Here is a 21557-nt window from a genome sequence, read left to right on the forward strand (position 1 = left end):
TAACAGATCTTGCTTGGGCAATGGAGCAGTGGCCTAAGTACCAAACTGTCTTCAGATGGTTTAGAAATCAGCAAGCCCGCAGTGAGTTGAGTCTGATCTGTGATGCTTGCTGGTTCTTCTGCAGGATCTTCTGAGGAGACAAAAGTCCATGAGGGCATATGTATTCTTCTGACTGTAAATGTATGCCCAAAGCACTCGGTTTGTTCTCCTGTGATGCTCTTCAGGGTGTATTCATTGCAAGAGGTGACAGCAGGAGATACTATCAAGCACAGGCCGGAGATCTAGCTTTTGTTTTCCCATTGCAAACTGCAGATATTATTCACAAGAACAAATTTTGCTTCTCTGTATCACCCCAGAATTTTTAAGAGCCTCTCAAGTGGTAGCTTCACTCATACTTGTGTTTCTTTCAGGAATTCAGCAGATACTTAAGGAATGGTCACTAGAAAAAGCAATTGCCATAAGTAAAGCTTTGACTTTAAAAAGGTTAGAGCTTTAGTGCTGGTTGAAGATGCCTTATTTTCTGAAATATTTTGAGAACCAGGCACCATACAGTGTCTGGTTTGTCTTGGCTAATTATCCATGTTGTGTATCAGATACACATCGTTTTATTATCTTCCTGAATGGAGAATAATCACATTGCTGCTTCTTTATGTTGCCCTCAGTTTCCTATTTTTGCTGAAACAAAATTTCTATTGGTATGTTTACAATTTGTTAGAGAAAAGTGACCGTGCTGTTTCATTGGTATGGGGAAGTATGCTCTTAGTTCTTCAGTAAGATTTCTGAGGAGGATTATACACTTAAGACATAAAGCAAAACTCTTTTCCAACTGATCAGAGTTTGTTTTTACTTTTTGGTTGGTTGGTTTGTTTTGAGGTAGACTGTAATATCAAAACTATATGTCTTTAATTATGTAATCATGATACTATATGAATGAAATAGGATTGATATGTCACTTGTTTTAATAAATAGCTCGATGTTTTATGATAACATTTTTAGAGATAGTTTTTCATGATTTTATTGCAGTAGCACACCAAATCTCAGAGATGCATACATCTATGTTTTGCTTACATTTCTAATGCATTCCAGCTGCAGAACCTACCATTTATATTTTCAGGTTATATGGCTTTGGGTTTTTATTGGACAATTGCTAATACAGTCAAGGAAATCTTACTTAAAAACAATACAAAATAAAATAATTTGGGTGATATTATCCATAAACACAAGTCTTTAAAATAGCTGGCTGTTGTGGCTCATGTCTAGCATTAATGTATAAATTTTTCCAATTATACTAATGGAATTCTAGTCCCAGATAGCAGCATTTTACAGCACCATAGCAAAAAGCAATGTCTGAAACTAGAAATGTCTCTAAGTTCTTTCACGTTCAAGCAAAAATGTGCTCAGCAAAAAGAAATGTAAATTTAAGGAAAATCTCCAATTTCCTATTCTATGCAAGGCTTTGATTTTTTGCTGACTCAGGCAGTAGGGTTGACACTGGAGCTTCTCATTTCATCTGAAATAATCACTTTTTACTTTGGAACAGTCTTTCATTTTTTTGCAGCACTATCTTCTGAAACAGTCCACTTTGTATGTATGAATCTGTTTTTCTCCAGATAACACAGAAAGTAAAACTATTAGAAACAGGTTCCCATCTATTACTTTCTTGAGTGCATAGAGAAATACTTATTTTCAGTGGTGCCCTTTTAGGGACTTTACTGATGGTTTTTTCCACCTTTCAAAAAAGACAAAAAGAGGAAGAAGAAAATACATCTGTAGTCTAAATTGACTGCGCCAAATAAAACATTAAATTTCAATAGAAAATGTAAAAGAAATATAGTTAATGTTAATAAAGCTGTCAGTAAAAACCCAATTGCTTCAAGAAATGTGCCTGAGCTATTGCTGCAGCCCATACAAAAACACATGCTAGAGTGGTGTCTGGGAACAGAGTCTCTGGAGTCATAAACTTTGCTTTTTGGTTAAGAGTGAGTATAGTTACTTGTTCCTTTATATCTGCAATAGTTAAGATTTAAGACATGGCAGGTGGAGTTTGTGCACAAGTACCTTGTGTTTGGCTGTACAATTCAGCAGCCATAGTTAGGTATTGCAGGAATTCTTTTTAAGGAGGTTAATCTAGACAGGTGCCTGTTTTGGAAGCAGGAAGCTTTCTTGGAGGACGCTGATCTTGCAGGTGTGCAGTGCCAGTTGATACAACTGGCCCCATTGAAAAGAGGGAGGTTTTACAGGGGCACAACCAGAATCCTAACGGGTCATTTAGAAGCGAGGTTGCTGTACTACAACAGTACAGTCAACATATTCTGAATGAATAATTCTAGTTTTCCATCCACAGCTCTTATGGTATACCTTGTTCTGTCTTTTAATCCGTGTGTAAGACCCAACTGTGTGCCTACTCGGTGCTGCAATAGAGCTTTCTGTAGTAGTGCTTCATTCGAGACTGACTGTATGGAAAGCTCCAAATTCTGGTTCAACTGTACTTGTTACCTATGTGAGACCGTGCTGGAAATACAGTTTCTCACTATTGATTTTGATGGTAGCTATTGCTGATATGACCCCATTTCTATCCTCCCCACCCCACAGGTTAAATGCTGCAACTTCTTTGCTAAAACGTTTTTTTCTTCTTTGGCAATAGCCACCTTGTTTTGTGTGCCTGAACCAACCGAAGCTGCAAGTCTCCTGTCATAATTTTGTCTTAAAAAGTGCTTTTTTTGTATCCTCTTTTGTTCCTGTTCTATGGCAGCTGGTGACTTTTACTCCTTTCAAATGCTTTTGTCTCATTTGTGCCTGCTGTAACTCAGTACACGCTATCAGGGTTAGGACAACTGCCTGCTTTATGTTTTTAAAGGTAGCATGTACACTAAAATGTAATGCAGATAGACAGTGTTAAAGGCAGTGTAAGAATGTTTTGGGGGTGTAGTGAAATCTGGTGGACAGTCATTTATTTAACAGCATATGACAATCTGATTGCAGTTGAGAGAAACAGGTTATATAAATGGGATCAGGTAGTAGTGACTCAGTAGTGCTGGTGCCTGTGTAGATCATGGTTCAGTAGGGATATTAAGTGCACTTTATACACAGAGACTAAGCTTGTCAATAGCTGATGTTATAATATAACACAATCAGAGTTTCCTGATGGCTAGGAAGTCAATGCAGATTGCATGATTTGCCCAATTATTATTTTTTTTATCCTTGAAAAGATTTTCCCCTTGTAATGATTTCTCCTCCAAGAGGATTGAGAAGAAGGGGGTTTACACCATGATACTTTGTACAAACACCACCAGATTAAGCATTTCTGATGTACTTTGAAGGAAGTCTCTTCTTGTCCTCAGCTGGATAACAGATATACCTTCACAGATTTGGGAAACTGAACAGTTTTAAAGAAAAGTAAAATGTTGTTAAATTTAGCATGAAAAATATTGATGTGATTATGCAGGTCTGTTGTAATCCTTCCTAATATGACAAAGGGCAGGTTTAATACTTTTTGAAATTTTCATGGGGCCCGTCTGATGTGCTTGCTTTCCCAGTCTAATTACTGCCAATTTGGGGGTTATACATAAAATCTTCCCCCAGAGCTCACTTTTTTACCTTTTTTTTTTTTTTCTTCTTCTTTTAAGGCTTATTTTGTGTATAGATTTCTGATGTTGCATTTTGTTTCTCTCTTCTTGTCACTGCTACTGTCTAAATACCTTTCTCCCTGGAAATAAAATCTGTAATCATCCTCTCTACTGTTTCACTCTGCAGAAGGCCCTTCTGTTTGGCTTTGGGCTCTTCAGTGGAGATATCTTATGTAGTAAGGCATTTCCTAACTTCTCCCTTGTGATATTCACATAATAATTACTGTGTAGTTGCCTGGGCAAATGTTCTTGGAGCTGTCTTGGAGGACACTCTCAGGTGCTGACAGTAGATTTTAGACTTAGAGTCCATGTTACATTAAGATTCAATCTTGCTATTGCAAGTCTTTTTGAAGCAAGAATTTAGGTAAATGTCCATTAGAACTATTTATTCTTTTTCACAAAGGTGTATTATATATTCCATAAAGCAGGTAGGTTTTTAGTATACCCCTGGAAACAGTCACCTTTCACATGGTAAGTGATTAAGGTTTTCTCTAGCCAACAGTGTTTTTGTCGTTTGTGATTTCATACTTCTACCTCTAAAGTGAGCTTTAATGACCGGAGAGATTTCACAGAGACCTTCAGCGGGGAGCACTCTTTCTTTAAAAAACTTCTCAATTATTACTCCTGTCTTTCCTTATCCGCAAAATTCAGTTTAAAAAGCCTGAAGTAGCGAATGATATATCTACTGTTCTTGTCAATGTCATGGCCTTGTGTCGTGATGTTGAAAGGTATCTCCTCAAATTATTGTTCTTCGGTAGTTGTTTCTTTCGGAGCAGGCCTGTTGTATAGCTATTTGTTGAACTGTGTACCTACTGAATTAGTCAAAGACCTGGCTAAAACCATTTTTTTCTCTTCCTCTTTACCCCTCCCCCAGACTAGCTTTTGTTATGTATTGGCTTGCTAATCCTTGTGTTGAGCAGTATCAGACATCACCTTTCTTGGGGGCACTTAGTCCACTCTTCCGCTTTCTTTGTCAAAGGGCTCCCTTAATAGGAGAAGTCAACAGGGAGGACAAAAGGGATTGAAAGTTGTATTTAATCGGGGTCAGAGAGGTGGTGTTCAGAGTGACGGGCCCACAGGCAGGCTGGCCTTTTATGCTTTCCGACGCAGATGGTCCCAAAGCATTCAGCTAAGTGAAGAGAAAGCTGCCCAGTGAAAGCTATTGTAGGGCAGCATCGTTACAGTTGAGAAGGGTTGCCAAGGGTAACTGGAGAGTATCACCAGCATCCTGTGATCACTAGTCTGTGCCATTGAAAACCTTAGACCGAGGATTGCTTTGGGTTCCTTAGCATCCTGATGCTCGTGCGTAAGCAGCAATATCTTGTGCTACCTTTTTAAAATTTAATATCATTATTTTTACTTTGAGGCACATAAACTGTAGAATCATTTGCATTTCTTAATTTCAGAATAGCCATCTTCTACAAAATGTACAGCTACTTGCTTTAGAACATATTGCTTTTCTTCCCCTGGGGAATAGTCTATTAATATTTTAACTTGTTAAGATAACACTGTATTTACAGAAACTTAATTTTTTAAAATTTGTCTGAGTGCAAGAATAACGGAATACAAGAAAAGAACAGGAAAAAAAAAAAAAAAAAAGGTTATGTTATTCAACGCAGATAACACCTGCAGTCATGTGAAAAAGCTTTGGAAACTGTGCCCAAAATAACCCCAGGGGATTACTACAGTGCCTTCATTGGTCGAAGCAAATAGTACATTGCAGCAGGTAAAATGTGTTTGTGACAAAATAGCTGAATGGTTTTTTTTGTTAAACAGGAACCCTGCTGCTATTTGTGTTGTTTTCATTGATGCCACAGATGTCCAAAATGATAACTGTACTTTAGGTCTTGCATGAAACACCATTTGAAAGTGTAAGTATGTGTGTAAACTTTCAGCAAATGTGCCTGGTGCCCTGTGAGGAGATTGGCATAAAAAATGAAGTTGGGGCCACACAGCAAGCCACGTGTATCAGCAGAACGGTATGACTAGACAGATAACATTCTGGGATAACCAGGTCTCAGTTTCCAGGCCCTGTCCACAGTTGGGACCGATCTCTGCTTGGCTTGTCCAAAAGGTTGAAGGTGCTCCCAAGCCAGGCCTGCTGTTTGATCACCCCAAATCTGCCCAGAAGCAGCTCAGCCTCTGGTGCCATGCGGGAAAGACACGGTGCTCTGGGAAGGGTCCGGAAGGGGCTTCGTTCAGAAGCAGCTGGGCCACCCACCAGTTCCTTCACATCAAGGGATCTTCAGCTTGCTTATGCGGCCGGCTCTGTGGCTTATTTGTTCTGCCAGAGAAATGAAAGGGGCGGAAATAGGAGGTCACAGTCTAGTCTTTGTTTTATTATTTATGTTTTCACACAGTCATTATTAGAATGTAGTCCTCTGCAATTTACCGTGGAAGGATCATAAAACTTCCATCTATGCAATGTCAATCATACAGGGAGTCCTTATGCAAGTTATCGACCTACTCAAAATTAGCACAAATTTCAGTGAAGTTTCATGTGCACTTCATAAAGTAAATGGAGACTTAACTAAAAAAGCGGTCATTTTGTCTATTTAATCACTTAGATAGTTTTTTAACAGAGAAAATACTGTATATGATTAAGCAATTCATATTTTCCATTTTGTTTCCCCTGATGCAAATGACCAAGATACTCCAAACGAAGCATTCCCCTTAAAATCAATAACAGTAATGAAATCTGATTTGGATTTCTTGGGCCCTCCAGTTCTCCACACTATTTGAATATGAAATAGTTTCCTCTTTGGCATTTTTTTTTCATTCATTGTGTGGCAGGTGGAGGGAGAGTGAATATGGATAAAAAAAGTACGTGGAGGAATTACGTGTCATTTTTATTATGACACAGAGATTGCAATGGAAGATTGCAACACAATTATGACACAGATTATGACACGGAGATTGCAATGGTTTTGCAGGATTGCATAATGGCAAAAAACCTTGGAAGTCAAAGTATAATCTTCATTATAATGAAACAAAAATAATGAAGGCTGGAGGCAGGTATGTAATTCAGAGAGCATGTCATCAGAGACAATGGCAAAAAAAAGGAAACGAGTGTTTCTACAACTCCTTAGATATGTTCTCTTCAAGCAAGCAGTTAATTTATCATTCTTTATATTTCTAAGAGAGGGAGGCGGATTTTGCATTCCCTTCTGAGATTAATAGTAAATAGATGGTCCACTCCTTTCATTGATGTTAAAAATTGCAGGTGAATGATAGAAAATTTTGTTTAAATAATTGGTTTACTTAGGTGCATTTCTGAGGAATACATGGATTTCTACTTTTGTACTGTATTTTCATTTTTCTAAAGTCATCTCAGAAGTCTCACTGGATAACAAATTCCAGATTATTATTCTCCTATACTTCCCTTTGCACTTCTGAAAAAAAAATAAATAAATAAAACAAAAATCAAACATCTTTTTACCTGCATTATCACTAAGCTATTGACACAAGACTAAACTAAAGTAAATGTACAAATAATGCATTTCATATATAGTCTTCACATTTTCTTGACAATTGATGTATTATTTTCAAATTTGTACAGTAGTTTTTTTAAATGCAAAACATATTTCTGAATTCTATTGCACTGTATCTTCTGAATCACTGATATACATTAAACAGTGAGACTAACACTAGCAGCCAGGAATTTCTTCATTGCTAATGTGACAAGGACTTGAAATAAAATTATTTGAGGCTGTTCTTAGCACAGTTCTTAACTGCCACACATTTTAGTATTTTGCTGCCTTTTATCCTGCCTTAATTTTAGAAGGTGAGTACATGGGAAGAGTATTGTAAGCCTGTTTTTTAATTGATGGCGTATATTTGGTTTACATGCATTCAGTGTCAAAGCCAAACCTTCTGATAATTTGTGGCCACCAGAACTAGGCATGTGTGTAAAATGATTTTAGAATCAGGTCTCATATTCTTTGTGTGGATTAGCCCATTTGGACTTTGTTATGGACATAGGCTAGTGCAGCTCTTTCACTAATACAATGAAATGCAATTTCTGACCAATATAGTCTCTGCAGACAGCAGTCCCTAGATTGGTCATTTATTCCAGACAAAATAATTTCTGCATCCATAGTTTCTTTTAGGCTTAGGTGAAGACATCTAGAGCATGATTCATGACCAAAACCATAAGTGTGGCTAAAAAAAAAAATTTATGCTAAGGGCATTTGGTAGCCTGATAAAACAATGCCAAATACAATCTGTCAAGTATGGCTACCATTCCATTAGAAAGATATGACAAATAAGACAGGACTACTGTTTGGCCCTTTGCAAAGCTTCTACAAGCATTAGTACTGCCACTCATGCAGTACCCCACAGCGTGCTAGTCCTGTGCAGTACCTTTGATAACTTGCTGAAGATGAGAAGGTAGTTATGAGTTGTCTTCTGTTTTCTTCTGTAAAATCTATTTGGTCTTTTTTAAAGTTGTGTGTGAAATGCTGCAGTCCCCACTCATTAATATCTCTGACCAGGTTTGTCTCATGTTTCCACTTCTAAGCTTTTCAAGACTGTATTAGAGATAGAACTGATCTTCATGAGATCTGCAGTGACTCAGTTTCCCAGTTCAAAGTGTATGCCCAAGTGAAGGGTTCAGTCTCAGACATGACATTTTGTTTCTTTTTTTGTCTCCTTCCTCTATACTCACAGTCTAACGAAAGAAGGTGGGAGTTAGAGAGAGTGTTTGTATTATTTGTTTTTAAAGGAGCAACGAGCTACCACACTGCTCAGGAAATTTGGGTGGTTGCACATTTTAAATGAGGCATTGATAATTTTCTCCAGTGATAGGACTGGTTGTTTTTTGTGTGTTGCTAGGTAGAAGCAGAATCTGTCTCACAACCAGCCCTTTAATCATTGATTCAGACATCCCTTGCTTTTAGGCAGAGAAATGGGGAAAATTTGAATCAAAGATTTCAGAAATTATTGCTTTGACTTGCAATATGGAAAGTACATTCAATAATTTTGCACAGTAGAATCATAACTCTACTGCAGTGATCAGTGTAAGGGACTTTCACTTGATGTATGTAGGCGAGACTCATTAGTCTTTATCCAAAAGAATGACTTAAATCACAACTTTAAAAAAAAATCATCTTTCACGAATTAATATAGATATTTCAGTCCCATACATGAAGTTCAAGCTGAATTAAAAAAGTGCTAATCTTAAAGAATACTACTCTTTAAAAAAAAGCATAAAATTTTGTTTTACTCAAAATATAAATGATTTTTTTAAAAAAATAAATAAATAAACACATACAGACTGCTTGGAATTTTCCTAAAGTAGCAGTAAAATGTTAAGAGTTGCAAATACTATAAATTCAAGTAGGAAAAGTCCACTGCCAAATTCTCATGTCAGGAAAAGGTGTTATTAAAAGTCTGTCAAAGTCCTAGTTTAAAAATAATTATGTACACCTTAACTATTCAGTACTTCTGTTGTCTGATTCATTTTCAACAAAGACTTGCTAAACTCTCAGAATTTAAATGGTTAAAATCACTGTGAGCTCTGCTTGTTCTCATGCAACTATTTTATATCTTGAACGCATCAACATTGCGTTCACAATGTGGGAGTACTTGAGCTTCATCCACCGAAGATATTATGGTCCAGGCACTTCTTTTTTGATCTTGTGTTTATTCACCATTGGTTATTTATCCAAATGGAAAAGTTGAATGATTTTTAATATGCTTTTATAGAACAAGACTTCTGAATTTTGGTACAAATTGCTTGCAGTACAATTATGAGGGCAGTAAACGCATCCAGCACAAAATATATTTACACTTCTTTTCACTATAGGTGTAAACTAGAGCACAGGATATGTTATATATCTATGGTTATATAAGTATGGTTCTAGTTTAATGCTTGTTGGTTATTGAAACGTGGTTAGTAGTGCATTCAGAGCATATGTATTGCTCTTGTCTAATTACAGTTTAGTGAAAGTTTAGTTTACTTTTCCTCTGACTTACGTTATACGTCCACAGTATTACTAATGATGCATGGGTTTAGAATCAGATGACATCATTTTCGGTGTCAGCATTTTCGAGTAATTCCTACTCGAATGCTTTAACCAGTCCTTAAACAAATTATGTCTCTATTTTCAGACTCCAATAATCCCAGGCTAGTATAACACACAAGATTTTACTTTCTTGGTTGAAAAATTCATGGCCACTTTACTTTACAGCTGAGTGTGTGGAAACAAAATGCATAGATAGTCTGGGAACTGGAGCCACACTGGCCAGTTCCAACAACTCTCTGAAGCCCAAGTGAAATTGCGGGTGAGGGGGACATATTGTCAGAAAAGTTCTGCAAACAGTGTTTGGGGGTGTTGATCCTGTCTTTTCTAATGTGCTTTCCCTGCGTGCTTTATGATGGAATTTTGTGAAGGGTTGCAATTCTCATGGACCTTAATTATTTGAAAAGTTCATTATGTTAGAGAGCTCTAAATTTTAATAGGTCTGGAAGAAAGTTGTTCTTCCTAGTAACATAATTAAAGTACGCTTTGGTTTTGGTAAAAGTAAGAAGGTTTTTCTTATTGCTATGGTATCATTTTAAGGGGAAAAAAAAAAAACGTATGGAAATGTTTCTGGAGAACTCCATGTTTTCTATTACAAACAGAAGAAAGATGTTCCAAAGAATTCCATCACAGTTATTTTTTCTGTTCCCAAGAAAAGGATGTTTTAATTTCAAATGGAACAAGGTATACCAAAAAAAAAAAAAAAAAAAAAAAAAAGTTCTTTTCCTGTATTTCAATCTCTGCCCATTAAAGCATGATATAAAGTATGAATCCCAAGGCGTCCATAGCATGTTAGTACTGTTTGGTACTGTTAATCTGAAACACTTACAAAGCTTCGCAGCTAGTTGAGAGCAGTATGTCATCTTTGCCAGGACAAACCAAGATTCTCCATGACAGTGACTCTCAGAAGAGCCAGAACACAATCTTGATGCATGCTTACAAACCCTGAAGTTGTTGAGATGACTTTTTAGTCTCCCTGGTGTGAGAGTGTTTGTGGTGGATGCTTTTGGATATGCAGATCATAACAGCTTATGAAGACCAAAGTAAGAACAGACTGTTAAACCCATAAATTTTGTTCTCATAAAATAACTGCATGTTTTTACACATCAGCATTAGTGCTTTGTTACTACTTGATGTTAAGTAGGTTTAGATTGTTACTGGATCATTTCTCATGTCTTAATTTTCTTGGCAAGCATGAGTTTGAGGAAGACGTAGTGTGGAGGGCAATGTAGTGGCCAGGATGCTGTGTATACCTCCTTGCTGGGAAACGGGGGTGGAGAGCATGAGAGAGGAGGTGGAGTGTCTTAGAAGGACCTTTTGGTGTATAGGAAATCCATGAACTGAAATTAATCTCTGCAACTAAGATGCATTGTATTGGTTTCATTATGAATATTTTTCAGGAACTCCTGTATGTGTTTTCTATTCCATGTTTGTGATAATCTTTAGAAAGATCAAAAAGAGGAACTAGGAATATAAGCAACTGGATTTTACCCATTCCAGGTCCCCATGTTAGCTTTAACTCAGACTTCATTTTTGCTTAGACTAAATGTAATCTGCAACGTGGTAATGATCAGACTCTTCAGGATTTCATCTGCAGGTAAAGACAGTGCAAGCATCTGTCATGTTCTGTTCTAGTTTAATATTTGACTGTTTGTAAATACTTCTGATGTCTGAACTACCTTTAAAAACCAGTGGGCTTTTTAGGTAGTGTTAAACTTTAGTACAAGGGGGTTAACACTTCCAATTGTATCTTTAGAAGTTTTGAGACTTCTCTTCCGTCATATTCATGAAAATACCACTTAATGTGTAAGAGTTCAAAAACATGAAAAGTTATAGCGAAAGTCTAAGTCCTGTTATGTTAACAACCCATTAATTACTTCTCTTACAAACAGTGGAAGTGCCAAATCAGAGTCAAACCACAATATCCAATTCTAGTGTTATATCGAACACTGCGGAGTTCATCTGAATGCTCTGAGGAAAAGAACTGCCATCTTAGGAACTATTCCAGCCTAACCACATCAGCCCTACATCATCCTCGATACACCACAGCTGTTCCTTTTGTGTTCCAAGAGGTGTTCTTTTTCCACCTCACTGCAAGGGAGGCTTGTCTGACCTTCGGGGTGGGAAGAAATTGGGATGATTTAGCTTGTCTTTGCCAAATGGGCAAGCTATCAACGTGAATGAAAGTTGAACCTAAATACTTAAATTCTAGCCTATACCCAAAGATTGGTAATTGCCCTGAGTTTAAATATGATCTTTTTCTGTGTTAAATACTTTTTAAATTTCATTTTAAATTCATTTTTATGTAGAAGTAGAGACAAGAGCCCGGTTTAAGTTTTGTTAGTTTCAGATACTTGTTTACATGATTGTTCTTCACACTCAGGTATTTATTTCCATATTTCTTCTGACTAGGAACATCAAAAGAGACATGCTATTTTGCTGGGATGCAGTTGGTCTGTTGTGGTTTTAGGTCTGTGCTTCAGTTGAAGAATGAGTGAATCATTTCCAAGGAGTTTTAAAGCTGGATACCTCTCTATTCTGTAGAGAATTGTGATGATGCTACCACACCTCTTACACTATTTTTTTTCAGACACAGTGACTTTACCATAACAGAGACCACAAGCCTCAGTAAAATCAGGCTTCATGGATTTCTTTTCACCTTTTACATTTATATCTTCTTTATTCTCTATTGGTACAAAAGATGTGATATATTGCCAAAACGGATTCCCAAGTCTCAACAGTTGATTTTCTCTTAAAACTGTACTGCAAGTGACCAACAGTACTCTTCAGGCTCCGGTCCTGGACATGAGCCGAGTTCCAGTTTAGCTGACTGTATGAAGGAATCTGTAAATATATCAAAACAATGTGTATGCATTGGTTGGGCTTCTGGAATCTTAATATTGATGACTACAATAGATACCACTCCTTGAGTACTGATTAAGAGATTAAGATCCTGCATGCTTATTCAACTGCCAAAGCCTCCAACTTCCCTTATGACTGCTTCTTTGATGAAGTTATGTATTGCCACTTAGAAAGTCTACTGCATGATAACAATCACTTAAAATACTAAAATAGTCTTGGTAATGTACTACAGAATCAGCTCCTGACATCTTATTGATCCCATAAGAAATGTCAGAGTATCACTTCCACTGAAGCTAAAGCTATGCACAGTTTACAGTCTCCCGTGCTCCTTAACCATATTGCACAAGTTTTACCTGCAGTCAGACATACGAAAATTTGTTGGGGAGGGAGATTTACAGTGGAATTTTTTTTGATACTGGAGTGATTATTGCAGGCTTGTTGTCAGATGAATGACAATAGAAAATGAAAATGGTTATTTTTATGTTGAAATTATATCTCAAAATAAGTCTTTTAATGAGTAATTTAGAACAGGATAAGGCCATATTTTTTTCGTCAGTAATCTATCCTAAAACTTTGCTTTATTTTATGGCTTTACTTCTGATTTTATTTGTGTATGTGTTTTTTCGTATGTAATCCTGACTTAGCATTTATTATTTTTCTTTTCAACAAGGATTGATGGAATCTAAAAGGCATTTAAGACAACTTAATCAAACAGCAAAAAAAAAGCTTTCACTTCAAAGTAAGCTGCTTGTCCTTAGTGCTTTTCAGCCATATAGGAAACAGTCAGAAAGTGAATTCTTGATGTATCCAGTGGGAACAATAGATTTGTGTTCAGTCTTTCCTTTTCTAAATTAGAAATCACAGTACAGACATTGGAATTTCTAAATCATATATTATACCTTATTCAGTGGTGGGAATAAAATGTTCATGTTTGCCTCCTTTTCTCTGTTTAACTTTGGCTGCTGTGAACACTAGGAAGAATAAAACTGCAGCTTTTCCTCTTCTTCTTCCTCTTCTTCTTCCTCTTCTTCTTCTTCTTCTTCTTCTTCTTCTTCTTCTTCTTCTTCTTCTTCTTCTTCTTCTTCTTCTTCTTTTTGTTCTTGTCATTCTTCTTCTTCCTCTCTTTCTTCTTCTTCTCTTTCTTCTTCTTCTTTTTTTTTTTTTTTTTTTAATCTATTCATTTTATACTTTTCAGACAGATTTCTCCCTGGGGTGAAACAAAGGTTAACTGAAATTTCCTCTGTTGTGTACCTGAACGAATCAGCAGTTTGAGAAGGAAATCCCATTGATGGGCAAAGAGAGTGACAGGCTCTATTTAAAGAATTCCCCCGACTGTGTGGTAGACGAACCATGCCATGAATTTAACTGTTCCTGTGGTCCCTATAGTTGTACCCACCAAAAAGAGAGAAAAACGTACTTTGTTCCGCAAATGTTGCTCTAAGCTTTGAAAATCATGAGCCACTGAGTTTTGTGAATTAACATTACTACAGTGGTCAAACCTAACAGAAGCAGTATTTACAGCATAATACAGAAAATTATGTGTACTTACATGTTGGAAAGGGCACACTATGTATTTGTATTTTAATGTGTGCTTGCATTTTAATCATTTGTTAGTATTCTTGAGGAGTAAGATTTACAGAATTGCATTATCATTTGCTTATTCACTGCACACTTTATTCCACTTAGTGTGTGAAGCATCTTACCATACATAGTTAAAAGAAAACTGTTGATGTAGGTGCGAAAGGGCATAAGCTTAGAAGAAGGTGCAGGATTTGCCATTACAGAAGTTGTGTTAAGAGTTCAGCTCTGCAGAAAAGAAATACATGGCTGAAATGCATGGCTGTGTGGCACAACTAACGTTCAATAAAAATGCTAATGTTTGAGTGATTCTTGTGTTTTTAAATATCTGCTTTAAATATGAAAAGCACACTTCTCTGCTTGATCACATACTCTTAATTCACACTCCTAAACTTCATGACCTGTGAGCCTTCCTGAAAATCGCAGCTTTAACCCTGCCATGGGCCCCAGCCGAACATGCTGCCTAGGGATTATAAATACCATGTTATAGCCCCCAACCGTCAGACTTTTATTCTCTGGCTGTGACAGTTAAGTCTTCTCCCAGGGGTAGTGGCTGCTTAAGTTTGTTTAAAGTTACTTTAACAGGCTTGATTTCTTGGTTGTCATTGTTTTTTCATTTATGCAGGACTTCCAGATGTGTGGATTACTTTTCTTTTTAAAATGGGATAATCTTTTGACCAATGCTGCTTTTGCTTGAATCAAGATCTTATGTTTTAATTCATTTCAAAATGAGTTGAGTTTTGTTGTTTGTTCACTGACAAATTTCCAATTTTGTGATGCTTTTCAAAAACATCATGATAGATTAGAGAAAGGTTGCTAAAAAACAAGATTTCTGCTATTTTCTTACTGCATTTATATATATGTGGATATATACACTGCATAAATATATATGCACTCACGCAAAAGATATCAAGGGAAGAGGCAGCAGAGTCTCTCCTCGTCATTCGAACTTCTGTCAGTAATATCAAGCAATTTCTGTGGGGGAATCTCTTAATCTCATGAATCTCTCTTAATGCTTTTTTTGTGCTAGAGATATTGACATGTAATCCATTATAACAGCAGGTGCCTCATTTTTAAGTAAAATTCTTACTCATTAAATAAAAGTTGAGAGGTTCCTTAAAGTGCCTAAGAAAAATACAGCAGTAAATTCTGTTCCTTCTGCAGAGTGGTTAAATCAAGAAACAGGATGATACACACAGGATTTCATCCACTGTGGCCTCAGTGTGTCACAGCTCTGGTACCCTGCAAGAAGTTGTCTGTGTTTGGATGAAGCTACCAGTGACTGCTAAAACTGCAAGAAACCTGAACTTTTGATGTGGAGCCACACCTGGTCTCCCAGTACAGTGCTTTAAAATCTGCTGGTTGCACTGCAATCATTCAGGCTGCCAGGCACCCTCACTCCAAACCAGAGCAGTGTTTTAGTGCACCATGTACCTGGGCTGCACTTCATTCGGATGCAGTTTGAACAGGACCTTCAGGCAGCGTAAGGAGGACCTGCTCTGTCATCAGGTCACACTTAGTTTTCAGTGCCTGCAGAGAAAACATTTACTTCAAAAGATTGTGTGGCATGCGTGTATATAAAAATTTATTCATACGGGTATTTGACTGCATACTTGGAATACATCTTTCTAGAGCAGAAAGGAAAGTGCTACTGCGTAGATATTTGAATTTCCTGTCTTTAGCAAAATTAATGAGGGGAACAAATTTCAATTTATGTTTTGGTGCACTACTAACTTCACATGATCATTCTGTGTTTTTGGAAAGAAAAATATGAAACTTACTGTGATAGATTATATAACAGTAATACATAAATCACTTTGGTTCAAATGTGAACAGGATTTTTCAGATATATGTAAAGTATTACAATGTTAAATACTTCAAATTCTAGATCATTTCTAGGGGTTGACGTTTTACATTGTTATTTGTTACTCCAGTAGCAGCCAGAAGCTGTGTCCTGACATATTAAATATTGTTCAGAGAGAAGTCTAAAACAGTCCTGTGCTGTAGAGGTCTTATAGTGCGCTTGTATTAATTAGCAGTCAAAATCCAATTTTTGTAGCCCAACTTTGAAATGTGTTTGCCCTTCAGGCTGCATACCATACTGTCACAGATTGAAAAACCCTGTTTCAGTGGATTGATCATAAAATACAGTAACTAAAATACATGACTACATGTGTATTCAAATTGGAAGGGAATGGAAAAAAACACTTGTCTTTACACTTTAGGAAAAGGTAGTGTTTTGTTTGCAAAGTTGAATGTCCCGGCTCTACCGTTTCTCAGTGTTATTAAATGTGGTAATAAAAAAACCTTTGCAGGGCAGGCTGAATTTGTGCAGAGAACAGGACCATGTTTTCTTCTAGTTCTGATGAATAGAAATAAATAATAGAAAAGTGTAACTTTTGGCAGAGGTGAAAATCTAGGCAAGGCCATCCACTCTGGGTGGGGCAGTATGTCTGGTTGCTAGGACCATCAGTGGTACAACAGATACAGACATTTTCTGAATAATTTGCTGTTTATTTCAAGTCATTTTTTTTGTTCTGTTAAAATGGGTTGTTACTCTGGCAATTCCAGTTTTTGACTACTCATCGTTTTCACTCCTCGCCGCCTCTCCCCTTTCTGGAATGAAACAGAGAAAGCTTGAATGCATATTGAACAGTGGTCGTAAGTCGTAAATCTGTCTTCACGGTGATCCCTGCTCTGAAATTTACATTTTCATGCTGGTGGAGTGATACATGTGAATCTTAATGATCTTTGAAAATTTTTCTTCTAAATAAAAGCAAAGTTGTTGCTTACTATTCGTCCTCTTGTAAAGGGATGCAGGATAGCCAAAGTGTAGTACTTCATAAAAGAAGACCCTTGCAGTTTTCCCCCAGCTTTCATTTTAATCTAAATTGCATTTATTTTGTGTCCTGTACATCATTTTTTTTTCTAGCCTCTTTTTTCCCTCATCTTGTTCCATGTTCAGCAAATTGACAAAGCCATTTCTTCTTCCAAGTGTAAAAATAAGTTCATATGGCAAAGTCAGTTTTATTTCTTCAGTTGCAGTATCAAGATTAATCTCAGTCAAATTAATTAATTAAAAAATCTTTCTTAAAAAAGAGCTTTTAAAAATGAAGATTTGGAAGGATAATATAACAATTAAAAATATTCTGGGAGGGTTTTTTGCACTCTTTAAATGCTGTCTGTTTTGTGTCTGCAAAATGTGCAGTCTCTTCACAGAGCAAGGAAAGTCTTGACAGAGGTTATCTGAATAGTTTTTAAATTGCTACTTCACTAAGGTGCTGTAAAAAGTAGAAGGCAAGTAGTCATAACCTCATTTCTTGAGGCAGACAAACACCCTGTGTGTGTGTCTGAGAAAAGAATGAAATGCTTTCACATTGTACTGGCTTGGCCTTGGAAAACATCAGGTAACAAGTTGCATCGTACTGATGTTTGCTATATTGCGTAATTTTCAGTAATTAGCATATGAGTTTGTTTTATGTCAGTGCTTTGATCAAAATTACATTCTCAGTCCAAGGAGAGGATCTGAGCCTTCTGGTTGAGGTTGTGGAGTGAGCGCAGAAGATGGTCCCTGAACATCTCCCCTGGGCACTGACAGAAAGACATTAAGTTATGACCGGTGTCCTCATAGGAAGAAGTACTGTATCTGTGGTCTTAGACTTGTCCTCTGTATGACTGAGTATCAAGGAGTTAAACGTTAGAGGTGCTACCCACCAGGAAGAGCATAAGACAAAGGAGTCTCCAACAGGCTGGCCGGTATCAGCGCTGAAAGCCAGGAAGAGGACAGAAGGACTGATGGAGGTGGCCTGGTCAGAAAGCAAGCTCAGACATACTTACAGCACCCAAAGACTGTAATTGTGTTTTGCACTGGTTAATCCATCCAACTAAGTAGAATTTATTTACTGGGGGGGGGGGGGGGGGGGGGGGGAGGGAATGTGTTTGTCAGTTTGAGCAGTGTTTCATGAATTTATTCCACGATTTTGTGCCAGACAAAATACTGTGGTCAATGAGAAAAATCATTGCAAATACTTGTACCTTGTCTCTAAAGAAAGATTTCAGGTTGGTTGCAGAAACATTCTTCTTCCTACGTTTTCTAGTCTTCAGCATTTCTTGTGACTGAAAATAAAGACTTGTACATTCTGTTGTGAAATAGACTTAATTTGGGGGTAACCAAACATTTAATAAAGGCAGATTTTGTTTTGATGTTTCATTCAGCATTAAAGCTCTCATATATATTTGTTAATTTGAGCAATTTTAGTTTCTAACACAAGGAATTTTTGAGTCATGGTTTTCCTTGGGACGCTGGGAATTTTGACAGTGAAGAAAAGAAACTTAGTTGGTTTGTCCTTAGAAAGGACGTCTGATGATTAACAGGAGTTAATTTGCTGGTAATTTTGATCTGTAGCTTGTCAACCATTCTGCATATGGCATTCACAGTACTGATTTGAATTACAAATATCTTTTTCTTTGTGAATGAATTTTCTTAATAAGCTTCCAATTAATAAATAATGCACTGAAATATATCAGTACGTGTGTTTCTGTACTTTTAATGAGTAGACACCAAAAGGCCTAATTTTCCTTTGGGTATATCCATGAATAGCTTCCACTAAAGAGAGCTGACACAATGCTACCCCTTCTGTCCTCTCTGTTGGAACCCAGACAGTCTGGAAGAAGTGGTCTCCAGGTATATATGGACAATAACATCTTTCATTATGGTATCTCTTGTTATCCTGAATGATAGTTGGATGAAGTATCCATGTAGTTCTTCATTTGAGTTTTTGCTCAGCCACTTCCTCTGTGTACCGTGACTTAGATGCAACACATCACTTGAATTGCTTTACATTAGGCCAGTTAAGTTATTGGTAATGTCTCGGTGATGCTTATGACTGTTGATATTAGTGAATGTTGCAAAAAAATATTTTAGAGTGTTGTTGAGAAAGGAACAGTTATTGTTAGTCATGACTTTTGGATGAAGAACAGCAGCAAACAGGTATTGTGCTCTAAAAAGTATTTGTATGTTTAAGTGACATACCTGGTATCTAGATATTGTGTTACATATTTTATTTATTGACTTTTTCCATAAAAAGAGTAAGACATGACATTATGGATTGTATTATTGTAATTTCTAATCATCTGTCTTTCACTACAAATGAAAAATTTTAAAAGACGTTTAGACGTAGAGCTTAGGGATATGGTTTAGTGGGGATTGATAGCGTTAGGTAGAGGTTGGACTCGATGATCTTGAGGTCTCTTCCAACCTAGAAATTCTGTGATTCTGTGAAATACAATCAAAAACAGATTTTTTTTTTTAATGTTTGTGATTCTTGATGTTGTTTTGGTGACACAGAGATGCTTCAGATTTATGGTGTGGGAACAGGATAGGACACTTTGCATTAAAAAGCCTGCAAACACATGGAGTTTATTTACACACAAGTTATAATTGTTACTGTAGAAGTATAGGTAAAGCAAGTACTTCTGTTGACATGAATCCTCTGTTGATGATAAGAAAGATACTGTGGTGTTACAGCTGTCTTTGCACAGCAAAAGAAGTAAACAGTGTTGACATGCAGAATTTTTAAACAGCTCTAACTGCATCCCTATTCCTTTAGCTTTTTGCCTTTTATTTTCTTTTTGATTTTTTCTTTTTATTTCTGCCAGTCCAAAGTCAGTGTGTGAGAAGGTTATAGTGTGACAGTTGTTAATTCAGTGTGTCGTCCTGATTTATTGCACATTACCAAACCCTGTTATGAAATAGAGTTACTTAGATTACAGTTGCTGTGGTTATGCATAAAGTCATTTTGGCATGCAGCAGTCAGAAAGCAGTGCTGAAGACACAGATTTTTTGAATTCACAAAGTATATTTTATGCTGTGTGTTAAATTCTTGTTCCATATGCTCCCACCCAGTCAGCCTGAGGACTTGAGCTGGCCATGCCCATGAATGAAGTTATAGATAACTGTTTGGAATGAGAAGCTTTAGAGTCCCTGACTCTGAACAAATTAAAGCTTGCCTGAATTTATTCCTGGGGGGTTGGGGGGTCAGTATTATGATGGAGGTATCAAATAGTATAGAGGAGTAAGAGGAAAAGGATAGTGGCATCAAATATAGTCCACCTGATAGCTGGACCTATGCTGATTTTAAGGTGAATCAGATTTACTGCTGAGCAGGTTGATAACTTTTCTTTTCTGAAAATAGAACAAGTTTTCTCCCTTTTGGTACTTTCAAAGTCTATTATCACTTCCAATAACTGCAGTAATCATAATGTTGAACACATTATAGAAAAAATTTCCATGCAAATTAAGTATAATTTGTTGTACTTCTGTTTTTCAGGGGATGTTGATGTGGACTGGTCCATCAGTAATAAAGACTTAGAGGTAACACAGAGAACCAAATTGTTCCATAATTGTTATTTTTATGTTTATTAACAAGCAGAGCAAGATCAACAGGATTGGAAAATCCATTTGTAGTTTTTATGTGGAAGTCTTAAGAATGTCCTTCCAATGGCATGTGAAACCTGACCTACCATTTATTAGGAAGACGTTCACTTCTTGAAGAAGGTACACAAACAGTGGTGGGAGAGGATGAGGGGAGCAAGAGCTCCTCTGCAATGAGGAACTCATCAGTTCATCCTTTCCAGTCTCTTCACAGTAGTTGTTTCATGGCAGCTAGATCCCTGTTCCTGCAGATGTCACCATAAGTCTGCCATGGTTAGTTAGTCTTCCTGCAGTTCCAGCAAAAGGAGTCAGCTCAGTCGTTAGTACTATTAGGCTGTAACCTGAGGCATTTGTGTAAGGTGTGATAGTATCCAGGAAGAGTAAGCTGCACCTAGGAGGTCCGTCTCCTGATTTCTCTTTCCAATGTTCAGAGAAGCTTATATCAAAGATCAGTTTAGTCTGAAAAGGACCTCAAAATGTCGTCTTGTCCAACACCCCAGCTTAAGCAAGTTGCCCAAGAGACATCATCAAGTGAAATTATAATCTCTTTCCCGTAAGAGAACTGGTATTTTGCACCTTTTCCATTCACTTGTCCATAATCTTTTTTTCAGTTTTTAAAAATTAGATGCTCACTAAGCAATAGGGTTTGAAGATAGAATTTTCAATTCTGTCTGCATAAACAGAAAGTATGTATGAGGTCATTTGAAGAGGGAGGGTGTTTTCCAGCTTCTCTTTTAACTTCTTTTTCCTTTTTTAAATCATTCTTTACAATTGCAAATTGCAGATTTGGTCTAGACTTGTTTAGCATTGTACTTTGTCCAAGAAGCTTCCCTTAATGTGTGCCAGGGAACTTGTAACTTGCATTTGCAATTAATCTTAGTTATATTTGCATTCTGGGAAAAATTCCAGTTCATCATGAAATAGCACAGTGAGTAAAAGTGTCTCAACTAATAAAGTGAAAGCAAAATTTCATGGCTTTAGTTTTAAACAGCAAAAAAAAGCATGTCCTGAAGTGGAAGTTCAAACAAGACAATA

The 21557-nt window shown here is 36.9% G+C and overlaps 1 protein-coding gene across 3 annotated transcripts in view; it reads left to right on the forward strand.

The window, feature by feature from the left end:
* ZCCHC7 (zinc finger CCHC-type containing 7) overlaps positions 1-21557 on the forward strand; it is a 116368-nt gene that overhangs the window by 57491 nt on the left and 37320 nt on the right. For all 3 annotated transcript variants that reach the window (XM_084504260.1, XM_084504262.1, XM_084504261.1), the window contains one exon: positions 20419-20462. In XM_084504260.1, coding sequence (XP_084360386.1) covers positions 20419-20462 — 44 coding nt within the window. The remainder of the gene's footprint in view (positions 1-20418; positions 20463-21557) is intronic.

This window comes from Aythya ferina, assembly GCF_964211825.1.
Source record: "Aythya ferina genome assembly, chromosome: Z".
NCBI lineage: Eukaryota > Metazoa > Chordata > Aves > Anseriformes > Anatidae > Aythya > Aythya ferina.